General features: G+C 35.0%; 1 protein-coding gene across 1 annotated transcript in view; it reads left to right on the top strand.

Annotated features, from left to right (window-relative positions):
* The window catches only part of LOC112404559 (doublecortin domain-containing protein 1-like), a gene marked incomplete at its 3' end in the record, with an annotated part of 51,822 nt that overhangs the window by 28,530 nt on the left and 8,113 nt on the right, over positions 1–15,179 (top strand). Inside the window, exon 5 of the mRNA XM_024752589.1 lies at positions 566–771. Within this exon, the coding sequence (XP_024608357.1) occupies positions 566–771 (206 nt within the window). The remainder of the gene's footprint in view (positions 1–565; positions 772–15,179) is intronic.

Here is a 15,179-nt window from a genome sequence, read left to right as displayed (position 1 = left end):
TTTTTAGTGAAATAGTTTCAACCTGTTACCAAAGATGTCCTAGAAGCCACCTTCATTCTAGTGACAGGAGAAGAATTATGTATAAGGTTACTATTTGGAGGTCATCACCTTTAAAGCAACTTGGATAATAATCATATTAAAGATTAAAAAAAGTGTTTTCCAAACACCAAAGAACACAAAAGTTCAGGCCCCATGTTGTTTTATACTAAGCAAAGGACCTTGGACCCTTTCAGTGGACCCTTTCAGCCCAGTGCACCTGATCAGTGATAGAGGCATGCTAAGGTGAATTTTAATTAGGACTAAATTGTGGTATTACTCTTTCATACCCTGAACATCTGTTCCCTTCAGAAATGATGATTTATGCAGGCTATCAGAGCAGACAGCTTGCTACAGCTTATGTCACGGTTAGTGGGAAGCTGGTGGTAGCATTTCAGGAAACCAGCATATAAATGGAGACTGGCCAGTGTATATGATATAGGTAATAAGGGGAGGGGAAGCATGATGTGTCCATTTTTAATTTTGAAGCCAAATATTGACCTGACTTAAAAAAAAAATTCTCTTCTAGACCATCTGTTGTTAATGAAGAAAGTAACTTGGACAATGAATGGGCTGATGCTTCCTACTGATGTCAAAATATGGAAAACCAAGCCTGTTCTTTCGATTAGAATGAAGAAACTTACTGAGAAGACCTCAGGCCGAATTCTTTTCTTTAAGAATGGCACGGGGCAGGATGGGCATGAGATTACAGTGGGAAAGGAAACAATGAAAAAGGTAATTTTGTATTAAATATTGAAGTATAAATTAAATTTCAAAGTTTTTGTGACTCTTGAAATGTGTTTTTTCCTTTTATATATCGTGTCAACTAATAAACTGAAATATTAAGAAGACATTATATAGAATGTAAAAATTCAGCTGCTGAGGTATATGCTTATTGCGCTGACAACGTAACTTACTTTAATAAAGGAACAGTATTTCAGGAAATAATTTGGCTAACATATTTGGGCATTTCCCTAGTTAAAAGTTATGTTTACACTTGAGGAAACATTCTAGTTGGTTATAATATTTTACAAGATATTTAGATTGAAGCCAATTTAACTATCTTCAAATCTCAAAACGGCTCCTTTTCATTTACAATACTAGTAGTAAAACCTAGAAGCACCCTTGCTTTTTGAAACAATAAATTAAGTCTGAAATAACTAGAATTCAGTTTAAAAATATCCATATGCATTTTAAGAAGTAAATCTGGATGGGCCTAAGAAAAATCATGTAACAATCCAGCAAACTTGAAAAAAAAATTTTTTAAATATTACTTGTCATATAAATGCGTGTTTTTTAGAAGGTGCTTGTACTTCCCAGATCTTTGATATTTAAAAATATAGAGGAACTAATGGAATTTGAGGGGGAGGGAAAACCTTTTTTTTCAGATAAAGATTTTTCACTGCATCTTAAAGTAGCATGTTAATAATAATAAAAGCAACTAAAATTTATTAAATATGTATTAGAGAGACAGTGAAACATAACCAAACTCTCTAGGTTTTAATCCTAGCTTTGTCATTCACTAGCTGTAAGACCTTGGATAACTTACATTGTCTGAGTCTCAATTTCTTTATCTGAAAACTGGTGATAATAATATGCCTACCTGATAGAACTGATGTAAGTATTCAATGTGATATTACATGTGGAATGCAATGCCTGGCACCCAGAAAGTTCCCATTACATTCTTATCTTGGTATTCTTATCTTTAGGATTCATAAATATACATCTAATAGTTAGAAATTATTTTTCTTATTAATGGGAAACACTTATTATGAAATGAAGATAGGTATAAATTATTTTGTTATACCAGACTATTTTCAAAATGAATATTGTTTGAAACAGATGAATAGTCAACTAGATATTGGAAATTGTTATTTTCGAAATATCTATTTCTTCATCTACTGATTTTTGTAGTTGTTTTAAAACTACATCTGTGTAAGAGCATTTACTGAGGAGCTAGGAAACTGGGTTTTATTTCCTTCTTATCTGCAGATTTGAATTATGAGTAAAACAAGGGATACTACACGCCAGAACAAATTGCTAAGGCAAGTTGTAACATCTTCCCTGGGGATTTTGAAAAATAGAGAAGGTGGGCATAGCGCTTGGATTGTTAAAATACAGTCATTCTTGGAGATGGAAGCTAGATTAGATAACCTCTTGAGTTCACTTCAGTTCAATCTCTGTAATTCTATGCCTCAGTGATAAAATTGGGGTAATAGTCACTCTTACAGATTACATGCTCTTAGAAGAAAGGTTGAGTGTAAATAAAAATGTCACTGCTATTCTGCTTTTTGACGCGAAAGTGCAATTCATTTAAAACTGGATGATCAAGGAATTCTTTCGCTTATTTTTTCTCCTTATAATTTGTAGAATTTAAAGAACTTTCACAATTTTTATGAAACTCCGGACAAGATTCAGTAATAAATGTATTTGTAAATATTTGTCTCAATAGTGCTTTTAAGAATGAGCTAAAGGAGAGGAGGCAATGGAATACTGGTCTTGGATGTGGTTAGAACTTTTTGGAGGGAATAAAAATAAGGCTAGCTAATTATTTTGTAAATAAAATTTAAATTTTGAAAGCTTTGTTGATAATCACAGGATAATGCCCTATTTATTGATTAAATACCAAATCAGTAGTAGGACTAAAAAGGTGGCATAGTCATTGGAAAAACACGTTATTTTCTCTTTTATGATAGATTATTAGGACTGCTGGGGACTAATAGCTATTTTTAGATTATTGCTAAGTAATATAAAACTGAAGTACAAAGTAAAGGACTCTAATATTGTGACGGTTATTGCAGTGAAATAAGAAGGGAATTATAGAAGACAGCTGATAAAATAAGGTAGTTGAAGCGTAAAAGTGCTCTCTGAGCTCAGAATGGAGCCACGGGGAAATAACTGTATTTCAATAATAGGTACAAAATCAAAGGCATATCAGTTTATTTATTTTAGGAGGTTAAGTTATTAAGAAGTTTGAAATGAGCATCAAAGTGATATAATTCTTCTCTAAACTCTAGAATACCAAAACTATGGCCCATCCCTTTGACACTGGAATCAGATGGTTTTAGAATTACTTGGTATGGTTTTAGTAACAGCAGTAACACAGCACCTGCTACTATGGGGTATAGGCTAAACATTATCCATGTGTTGAAAAAGATATTAGGAAAAATTTGTGGGCACAAGGTGCAAAGTAAATGGAAGACGGAAACTTCTCCAGATACATAACTTTTTAAGGTTGGTGTTAGTGGTAGATAAGTTTCTTTTCCCTCAGTTATCTCTTAGAATCATTGTCAGAGAAGTGGTATTAAGCTGTGTGGATTACTGTATTATCCAGGACAACATCTCCTTTATGAGACATCTTTATTTTTTTCTCAGCAGTTAATAATTGTATCTTATTTATTTGCTTTTTGCTTGGTTTTCTGTGTACTATTACTAATGGCATGAGATTACAATGGTGAAGAAAACAATGAAAGAGATACTGAAATAAATGAAAGAGTGGAAAAAACTCTCACTCCGGTTTGAACTGACTATCCTGGTATATCCCTTCACCACCAACTTTAAGATTATCTTTCCCTATGTGCTCTCTTGGATGCCTTTCTCCTTGTGTTCCCCTATCTTCATTTACTCTATTGTGCACACATACTAGTGACTTTCTGAGAAAACCTGCATCTGAATCATCTGGGCTATGCATTAAAAATTCAGACTTCTAGGCCCTACTCCAAGCCTACTGAATTAAGAATCTCTTGAGCATGGGGCCTGAGAATATGATTTTCAGAAAATGTCTCCAGATGTTTCCTAAACCCACTAAAGTTTGAGAACTCTTGTTCTGGTGTTCTAAAATCTCAAACTTACTAATTAACGGAAATTTTCATAGACTCCTTGTTTGTTCTATACTTCTCATGTAGTGTAAGAGAAAGATAATAAGTTGTGTGACAGAGAAAACAGTTTATAGGAAATTATAACACTGGTTGCTAGATGAGAACTAGTGCAAGGAGTTCAGAAATCAGGAAGAGAAATATGTCTACAGGTTAGCAAGATGGGAGTAGTGTATGTGTAGTAAGTCTGACTTAGAAAAAAATAAATATTCTCTTAATGTTTGTATGTGAACGTATTTCACTGCAATGACTTTTCCCTGTTATTACTGAAAAACCACAAAAAATGTATTGAGTTACTCACATATGACTGTCAAGATATAAATAAATAATAGACTTTATCAGATGCCTTTAAACCAGAGGAAGATTTAGACATCTATGATATTCACCATTTGTTAATTTGAGAAACAGCTCGATAAGCCTAAACAGTAACAGCAAAAAACTTTAAGAAAATATTCAAGTTTAAGAAAGGCCCAACTCAAATGTAAATTGGTGCAACCACTATGGAAAACAGTATGGAGGTTCCTTTAAAAACTAAAAATAGAGCTACTGTATGATCCAGCAATCCCACTCCTGGGCATATATCCAGAAAAGACGAAAACTCTTAATTTGAAAAAATACATGCACCCTAGTGTTCATATCAACACCATTTACAATAGCCAAGACATGGAAACAACACAAGTGCCCATCAACAGACGACTGGTTTAAGAAGACATGGTATATTTATACAATGGAATAGTACTCAGCCATAAAAAGAATGAAATATTGCCATTTGCAACAGCATGGATGGACCTTGAGAATATTATACTAAGTGAAGTAAGTCAGACAGAGAAAGACAAATGTTGTATGATATCACTTATATGTGGGATCTAAAAAATAATACAAATGAATATGTATACAAAACAGAAACAGATTCACAGACATAGAAAACAAACTCTGGTTACTAAAGTGGAAAGGGAGGTTGGGAGGGATAAATTAGGAGTAGGGGATTAACGGATACAAATTACTATACATAAAATAGATAAGCAACAAGGATTTACTGTATAGCACAGGGAACTATATTTAATATCTTGTAATGACCTATAATGGAAAATAATCTGAAAAAATATGTATAACTGAATCATTTTGCTATATGTTGGTTGCTATGTGTGTTGTGAAGCTAACACATTATTGTAAATCAGCTATACTTCAATTAAAAGAAAAAAGAAAAAAAAAGACAGGCCCAATTCAGATGAAAAAAAAAATGCAGCATGAATAGCATGACTGTGGAATATTCACACACAAATCAGTAACTATAACAACAGAGGTTTTCCCAGTAGTGTGAGTGAAAATTTAGAGAACATTTAAAGAGATTCAAAAGGTAGCACCTGGAGTAACAAAATTTGATTAAGGATGCTCAACATGGATTCTGACAGGGGAGGTCATGCATAATTATTTATGTTGGAAGTTCTTTAAAGAGCTTTTTATGATATATGAGCAAAAACCTATTGATACTATTATTGTTTTAAAACTTAGTCTAATGTTCATACCAGGGTTTAATATCAGATAAAAAAAATATGAAAGCAGATTTTTAAAAAATATAAAACTTGATAATGTAGTTTATTTTCAAGAGGCTATGGATAGCCAATTGCCTTCTATTTATTTAGGGTTATAAAGTTGGATTATTTCAGAATATTATAAGTAACTACTTGGTGGTCAGAAATTTTTTTTGAACAAAATCATAAGAGGAAAAGGATGTAGATTTCCTTGGCTGAAATAAAAACAAGTGAGAATATTCAGTCTAAAGATTTATTTACTTTACAGATGGTAGTTAAGAACAGTTCTTAACATTATGCTTTAACTCCCCTAATCAGTTAAGACATAAGCACGATATTAAATCCGAAAAGGTAAAATTTATTTTTGTTCATTTATTAAAACTGCCTTATGGTTTTTTATCTTTACATTTTACATTTTAATACATTTTAATTACTAAGAACATATAACAATAATGGTTAAACTGAAAGGTTTATTAAATTAGTTTTCATACATACCATTAAAGTATCTTTGTTGAACTTTAATTTCTGGACATTATAGTCACAGAATTTTATGAAGTAGTCTAATCAAGCAACTCAGAACACTGTAACTTAGAGAAGTTAACTGCCGTATCCAAAATGGAGCAACTGGAATAGCTAGGACTAGAACCCATTTTCTGACTTGAAGAATAATATATTTTTATATGTGAAACTGCCACAAATATACTTTTTCTCACATTTTAATTCCTATGTGTCCTCACCTAAAAAGGAATTAACATGACCATTAAAAAAAATATGAGGATTCTGTTTACGGTTATAATAGAAAAGCTAGTATCATACTAGCTATCCCATTTTAAACAACTGAAAACTGCACAAAATATATGAGACAGCTATTTTTAAACCTTAGGCAATGGGAAGCACCAGACTGTCATGCCTGAGAGAAGAGGAAATGTTGAAGTGAGTCTTAACCATTTACCTCATCTTTATACTTGGAAGCAATTTTTGGACTGTGGTGTAGGGAGAGAGAATCCAAGAAAAGCACAGTGATCTCCACAAGCTGAAGAGGAAGACATCAAAGTTTTGGGAGGCTGAAATGGCTGGAATTTATCATGAAATGCCATAAATGAGGGAGATATTTAGAGAATAATTCCCAAATTTTGCCTAGGGCTCCCCCTGCACCTTTGGCTAAATACTAAGTTGCTGATGCACACGGTGAACTCCACACGGCCTGGAACAGACAAGTACCAGAGAAAGAGCAACTGATGGAGATGTAAAAAGGAAACAACTATGGGAGAATGCACAGGCCAGGGAGACATTTCTGTTTTGACCAGTTGGAGGGGAGGAATTTTATTGAACATGTAGGGGATTCGTGAAGAGACCAGAAAAGGTAATCATGGATCCAATAAGCTCAATGAAAGCTCAGGAAATGCAAAAGAATTAGAATGCCAAATTTGGAAGTCTTGCACTATCTGATTTCAACATTTATTATAAACCTAAAATAATCAAGGCAGAATGGTATTGCCATAAGGATACATATAAAGTGGAATGAAAGCAAGTAGAAAGTTCAGAAATAGACTCACACCTATACTGACACATTAATCTTGAAAATTCAATGAGGAAAAAACAGTCGTTTTTAATAAATATTTTTGAAATTAGGTATCTGCATGATAAGAAATTACCCCAGTACCTACCTCATCACAAAACTTAATTTAAAATTAACCATTGATCTATTCATTAGAAAAATAAAACTGTAATAATTCTCAGAGGAGACATTTTTTACAACCTGAGGTAGGCAAAGATTTCTTAGATAGGGCTAAAAAGTATGAACTAGAATGAAAGAAAACAAAAAATATTAAATCCACTTTATCCAAAATTTTAAATCTTCTGCCCTTTAAAAGACAGCATTAATAAAATGAAAAATCTAGCCACAGAACTGGGAGAAAATGTTCAGAAAACACACATCTGACAAACAATTTGCATTCAGAACATATAAAGATCTCTGACAACTCAATAGTGTGAGAACAAACAGCTCAATCAAAAGGTCAAAAGATTTGAACACTACTAATAAAGACCAAGAAATAAACCACAGTGCACGAAAAGATGCTCACATTACATATCATCAGAGAAGTGTAAATTAAATCCATGAGTTACCACTACACGCATATTAGAAAGGCTAAGATCAAAAAGACTGACAATACTAAGAGTTGACGAAAATCTGGAGTAACTGGAAATCTCACAGTTGGCTGATGAGAATTCAGCCACTTTAAGCTACTTAATAAGTACAAAAAGTAAGTAATAGGCAAATTTAACCCAATCTCCTGGCATCTTCAGATTAAAATAATGGTCATGATCTTTATTATGTCATTATGAAATGTTAATCTTAACAGATAGTCATACCAAGTATATTTTATGTCTTAATTCGTTGAAAATTTGTAATGTATTTGACAGACTTTCAATTAGCAAAAAAAAAAGTATAAAACAGATTTCCTTTCTCAAAATATTTATGATAAATTGTAGTTCTCTTCTAGTGAACAAGTACAATTAATTTCCAAAAGAAAAATATTTTTAGTAATCCAGTGAATTAGTTTCATAATTATCCATTCATTTTCACAGTATTTGGTATGCTAAATTTCTTCTAAATTTCTTCTTTGGGTTCTTATTTAAATAGTTTGCTTCTAGATGGCAGACAGCAGAAGCAAGAGGAACTACAATCCTGCAGCCTGTGGAACAAAAACCACATTCACAGAAACATAGACAAGATAAAAAGGCAGAGGGCTATGTACCAGATGATGGAACAACATAAAACCCCAGAAAAACAACTAAATGAAGTGGAGATAGGCAACCTTCCAGAAAAATAATCCAGAATAATAATAGTGAAGATGATCCAGGACATCGGAAAAAGAATGGATGCAAAGATTGAGAAGATGCAGGAAATGTTTAACAAAGTCCTAGAAGAATTAAAGAACAAACAAACAGAGATGAACAATACAATAACTGAAATGAACACTACACTAGAAGGATTCAATAGCAGAATAACTGAGGCAGAAGAACGGATAAGTGACCTGGAAGACAGAATGGTGGAATTCACTGCTGCAGAACAGAATAAAGAAAAAAGAATGAAAAGAAATGAAGACAGCCTAAGAGACCTCTGGTACAACATTAAATGCAACAACATTCACATTATAGGCATCCCAGAAGGAGAAGAGAAAGAGAAAGGACCAGAGAAAATATTTGAAGAGATTAAAGTTGAAAACTTCCCTAACATGGGAAAGGAAATAGCCACCGTAGTCCAGGAAGCACAGAGAGTCCCATACAGGATAAACCCAAGGAGAACCACACCGAGACACATAGTAATCAAATTGGCAAAAGTTAAAGACAAAGAAAAAGTATTGAAAGCATCAAGGGAAAAATGACAAATAATATACAAGGGAACTCCCATAAGGTTAACAGCTGATTTCTCAGCAGAAACTCTACAAGCCAGAAGGGAGTGGCATGATATACTTAAAGTGATGAAAGGGAAGAACCTACAACCAAGATTACTCTACCCCACAAGGATCTCATTCAGATTCGAGGGAGAAATCAAAAGCTTTACAGACAAGCAAAAGCTAAGAGAATTCAGCACCACCAAACCAGCTCTACAACAAATGCTAAAGGAACTTCTCTAAGTGGGACACACAAGAGAAAAAAAGGACATAAAAAACAAGCCCAAAACAATTAAGAAAATGGTCATAGGAACATACGTTTTGATAATTACCTTAAACATGAATAGATTAAATGCTCCAACCAAAAGACAAAGGCTTGTTCTAAATCTCAAATAAACAATCTAACCTTACACCTAAAGGAACTAGAAAAGAAGAACAAACAAAAACCAAAGTAAGCAGAAGGAAAGAAATCATAAAGATCAGAGCAGAAATAAATGAAATAGAAACAAAACAATAACAAAGTTCAATAAAACTAAAATCTGGTTCTTTGAGAAGATAAACAAAACTGATAAACCTTTAGCCAGACTCATCAAGAAAAAGAGGGAGAGGACTCAAATCAATAAAATTAGAAATGAAAAAGGAGAAGTTACAACAGACATCACAGAAATAGAAAGCATCCTAGGAGACTACTACAAGCAATGCTATGCCAATAAAATGGGCAACCTGGAAGAAATGGACAAATTCTTAGAAAGGTATACCCTTCCAAGACTGAAGCAGGAAGAAATAGAAAATATGAGCAGACCAATCACAAGTAATGAAATTGAAACGGTGATTAAAAATCTTCCAACAAACAAAAGTCCAGGACCACATGGCTTCACAGGTGAATTCTATAAAACATTTAGAGAAGAGCTAACACTCCTCCTTCTCAAACTCTTCCAAAAAATTGCAGAGGAAGGAAACTCCCAAAGTCATTCTACGAGGCCACCATCACCCTGATATCTAAACCAGACAAAGATACTGCAAAAAAAGAAAATTACAGACCAATATCACTGATGAATATAGATGCAAAAATCCTCAACAGAATACTAGCAAACAGAATCCAAAAACACATTAAAAGGATCATACACCATGATCAAGTGGGATTTACCCCAGGGATGCAAGGTTCCTTCAATATACACAAATCAAACAATATGATACACCATATTAACAAACTGAAGAATAAAAACCATATGATCATCTCAATAGATGCAGAAAAAGCTTTTGACAAAATTCAACACCCATTTATGATAAAAACTCTCCAGAAAGTGGGCATAGAGGGAACCTACCTCAAAATAATAAAGGCCATATATGACAAACCCACAGCAGACATCATTCTCGATGGTGAAAAACTGAAAGCATTTCCTCTAAGATCAGGAGCAAGACAAGGATGTCCACTCTCGCCACTATTATTCAACATAGTTTTGGAAGTCCTAGCCATGGCAATCAGAGAAGAAAAAGAAATAAAAGGAATACAAAGTGGAAAAGAAGAAGTAAAACTGTCACTGTTTGCAGATGATATGATACTATGCATAGAGAATCCTAAAGATGCCACCAGAAAACTACTAGAGCTAATCAATGAATTTTGTAAAGTTGCAGGATACAAAATTAATGCACAGAAATCTCTTGCATTCCTATATACTAGTGATGAAAAATCTGAAAGTGAAATTAAGGAAACACTCCCATTTAACATTGCAACAAAAAGAATAAAATACCTAGGAATAAACCTACCTAGGGAGAGAAAACACCTGTATGCAGGAAACTGTAAGATACTAATGAAAGAAATTAAAGATGATACCAACAGATGGAGAGATATACCGTGTTCTTGGATTGGAAGAATCAATACTGTGAAAATGACTATACTACCCAAAGCAATGTACAGATTCAATGCAATCCCTATCAAATTACCAATGGCATTTTTTACGGAACTAGAACAAATCATCTTAAAATTTGTATAAGGACACAAAAGACCCCGAGTAGCCAAAGCATTCTTTGGCTAAAACATAGGAAGAACATTCTTTGAGAGAAATCACAGCAAGATCTTTTTTGATCCACCTCCTAGAGTAATGGAAATAAAAATAAACAAATGGACCTAATAAAACTTAAAAGCTTTTGCACAGCAAAGGAAACCATAAACAGGACGAAAGACAACCCTCAGATTGGTAGAAAATATTTGCAAGTGAATCAACGGACAAAGGATTAATCTCCAATATATATAAACAGCTCATGCAGCTCAATATTAAAAAAAAAACAACCCAATCCAAAAATGCGCAAGAGACCTACATAGACATTTCTCCAAAGAAGACATACAGATGGCCTAGAAGCACATGAAAAGCTGCTCAACATCACTAATTATTAGAGAAATGCAAATCAAAACTACAATGGGGTATCACCTCACACCAGTTAGAATGGGCATCATCAGAAAATCTACAAACAACAAATGCTGGAGAGGGTGTGGAGAAAAGGGAACCCTCTTGCACTGTTGGTGGGAATGTAAATTGATACATCCACTATGGAGAACAGTATGGAGGTTCCTTAAAAAACTAAAAAGAGAATTACCATATGACACAGCAATCCCACTACTGGGCATATACCCAGAGAAAACCATAATTCAAAAAGACACATGCACCCCGATGTTCATTGCAGCACTGTTTACAATAGCCAGGTCATGGAAGCAACCTAAATGCCCATCGACAGACGAATGGATAAAGAAGATGTGGTACATATATACAATGGAATATTACTCAGCCATAAAAAGGAAGGAAATTGGTTCATTTGTTGAGACATGGATGGATCTAGAGACTGTCATACAGAGTGAAGTAAGTCAGAAAGAGAAAAGCAAGTATCGTATATTAACGCATGTATGTGGAACCTAGGAAAATGTTACAGATGAACCGGTTTGCAGGGCAGAAGTTGAGACATAGATGTAGAGAGCAATCATATGGACACCAAGGGGGGAAAGTCGTGGGGGGTGGCGATGGTGGTGTGATGAATTGGGAGACTGGGATTGACAAGTATACACTGATGTGTATAAAATTGATGACTATTAAGAACCTGCTGTATAAAAAAATAAATCAAATTAAATTAAAAGAAATTAAAAAAAAAATAAACAGTTTGCTTCTTAGGTTTATATAGTGAATACTCTTGTAATCTACTTGCCATACTAATAATACTGAGTTAGCTGAAACAATGTTTCTCATTGGTTTGGATGACTTTAGCTGCAAATAATAGAGAATACTGTTTCAAACAGATTTAAGCAGAAAAGAAGCAGGAAATCCAGAGGTAGGGCAGCTTCAAGCATCGTAGGACAGGAGTCCGGTTATGTTCTCTATAATTTTCTGGATTTTGTGCTGTTTCATATGTTGGTAACAGGATGGCTGCTGCACAGTCTGGTACAAATTTGTCTAGAGGTAGAAAAGGACCATCTCTTCCCTATGACTGAAGAAGCCTTTCCTAGAATTCCCTTCTAGTATTACATTGGCCCAAACTAGATTATGTCCATCCCCAAATCATTCACTGACAAGGGGCATGGGATCACCATAATTGAGTTACATCAATCAAGATAAGTGTAGCCTTCCTTGAGCCAAAAGGAGAAAGCATAAACCTTTAATTAAAATCAGGACAGCAAGGATGAGGAAGAGAGTGAATATTGGGTAGGCAACTGAGAGTATTGCTTCCAATGTGAAGAGGTTTTCTTAATTTATTTCCTTAATTTATTTCCTGTGAGAGTAGAGGTGTAACCGAAAATTTGCGCCTGGCTGCTTGCCACTCAAAAGCCAATAAAGACGCAAGGTTGGTGGAAAGGAAAGTTTGCTTTATTTTGGATGCTGGCAAGCGAGGGTGGGGGGAGGGTGGGCTACTGTCCAAAGGCTGACTCCCCACCCCCGCCCCTCCACTGACAACCAGTAGCCAAGAAATTTTATAGAAGGAGGGAGGGGGCTACATGCAGAAACAGCACAGTCAGCTCTGACAGTCATCTTGAAATTGGTCATGCGGCGGTCTGACCAGTGTCATCTTAATTGTTTTAAGTACAATCTTCAGTTCCAGGGTCAGTTTGTTCCCATTTCCTTGAGGCTTATTCCCGGAATTGTGGCAGCTTATGTCATGGCTACAGTCTGGTCATCATGTAGTTAACTCCTTCCACCTGATGGGGGGTTTCAATATCTACAAGATAGCTCACAGAGTATGGCTCAGGATATTATCTGGAGCCCTTGAGAAGGAACTAAAGGTTCTTGGCTCTGTTTAATGACTAAACTATTATTATTTAGTCCTGTTGGACTGTTTTCTTTTGTTTCTGCATTTTCTCACTTTTCTGATTAAACTTATTTTTTGGCTAAAGTTTTTTTCACAGGCAAAAGGCAGGTGGAAGCCATGGTTGAATGGGGGTGGCAGGGAAGGACCATAGGGTCCTGCTCCGTTTCACAGGGTCAGTGCTCTAGTACTAAAAAGAATTAGTTTTATTTGAAATATTTTTTCTAGAATTACACACACTTTAGTTATAGCGTACTTTTATAACATCTGTCAGAAATTTTATTTGCTACTTATATCAAACTCTTAATATAAAATTTATGATGAAATGAATTTAAATTAGACATATATTAACTTTCACTCATTCATTAATTCGTGGTATTTTTATGACTATTAACTTCTGCCAAGCACCTGGATATAAGGATGTGAAAAATGAGCCATGGTCCTGTTCTCAAGGAGCTTTAAGTCTAGTGGTGGGAAAGGGCTTTTATAAAATGGTCAAATTATTGAATATGGAGTAGGTGACATATAGAGGCCTTCTGAGAAGAGATAAACAGGATTTATTTGGGTACACAAGGAGGATACTGAAGATGGTAACCTTTTAAAGCAGAGAGCACAGCATATGAAAGGATTCCATGGCAGAGTGAACAGGATGAATCCCATGAATTGAAAGGTCAGTATATGAGGGAGAGAGTAGCCTCGTAGGAAAGGTTACAGATTTTTGCCTTTTTTCCTCCAAAGAGCAGTGAGAAGTCATATAGGGGCTTTTAGTTAGGAGTGGAAGAGAGGGTACCAGATTCATGTTTTTGAATAGTTTACTTTGGCTCTCAGTGGAAAACAGATTGGGTGGGCCAGGTAGATGCAGGGAGACTATTAGCTAAGTATTGCCAGAGTCCTAGTGACAGATAGCCTGGACCTAGGGAGTGGAAATGGATAAAGTGGGTGGACTTCTAAGATTTTTAGAAGATAAAACCGACAGGCCCTGATAATAGCTTGGATATATAGGGTAAGGGGCAGTGAGATGTTAAGGGTATCAGGGATGATTTTGCAGTTTCTGGTTTGCATATCTAGATAGAGGAGGTATCTTTTCCTAAGGCAAAGAATGCTGGAAGAAGACGAGGCTTGAAGGGGAAGAGCTGGGATCCAGTCTCGGAAATGTTGATTTTGAGGGATCTTAGATCTGTTTAAGTGGAGAAACTGAATAGGTATTATTTGATCTGAGGCTCAGAGGATTCCAGGGATACACATACCAGTTTGGAAGTTGTCAGTGTGTAGATGAAAAATGAGACATTGGGGCATTGATTAGAATGCCTTAAGAGAGAATTTAGAGTGAGGCAGGAAGAGGGCTAGGACCATCTTCAAGAACTCTAGTGAATAAATAGAGGAGGATGAGCCTATGAAGACAAAAAAAAAAAAAAAAAAAAAAAAAGAAAAATTAGTGGAGTATCATATTTCAGAATTTAGGAATAAAAGAGGTTTAAAGAAAGAGGAAGTGCTCAAATGCTATTCAAAGATCAAAATTAAAGAGCATTAAGATAATGTCCTTTGGATTTGTCAATGTGGTAGTCATTGGTAATCATTTTTTTTTATATATCTTTACTGGAGTATAATTGCTTTACAATGGTCTGTTAGTTTCTGCTTTATAACAAAGTGAATCAGTTGTACATATACATATGTTCCCATATCTCTTCCCTCTTGCGTCTCCCTCCCTCCCACCCTCCCTATCCCACCCCTCTAGGTGGTCACAAAGCACCAAGCTGATCTCCCTGTGCTATGCGGCTGCTTCCCACTAGCTATCTATTTTACGTTTGGTAGTGTACATGTGTCCATGCCTCTCTCTCACTTTGTCCCAGCTTACACTTCCCCTCCCCATATCCTCAGGTCCGTTCTCTAGTACGTCTGTGTCTTGATTCCTGTCTTACCCCTAGGTTATTCTTGACACTTCTTTTCTTAAATTTCATATATATGTGTTAGCATACAGTATTTGTCTTTCTCTTTCTGACTTACTTCACACTGTATGACAGACTCTAGGTCCATCCACCTCATTACAAATA

This window comes from Neophocaena asiaeorientalis, unplaced genomic scaffold (assembly GCF_003031525.2).
Source record: "Neophocaena asiaeorientalis asiaeorientalis breed wild unplaced genomic scaffold, Neophocaena_asiaeorientalis_V1.1 scaffold196, whole genome shotgun sequence".
NCBI classification, from domain to species: Eukaryota; Metazoa; Chordata; class Mammalia; order Artiodactyla; family Phocoenidae; genus Neophocaena; species Neophocaena asiaeorientalis.
Note: the sequence above shows the minus strand (reverse complement) of the source record. Positions and strands in the feature narration are given on the sequence as shown.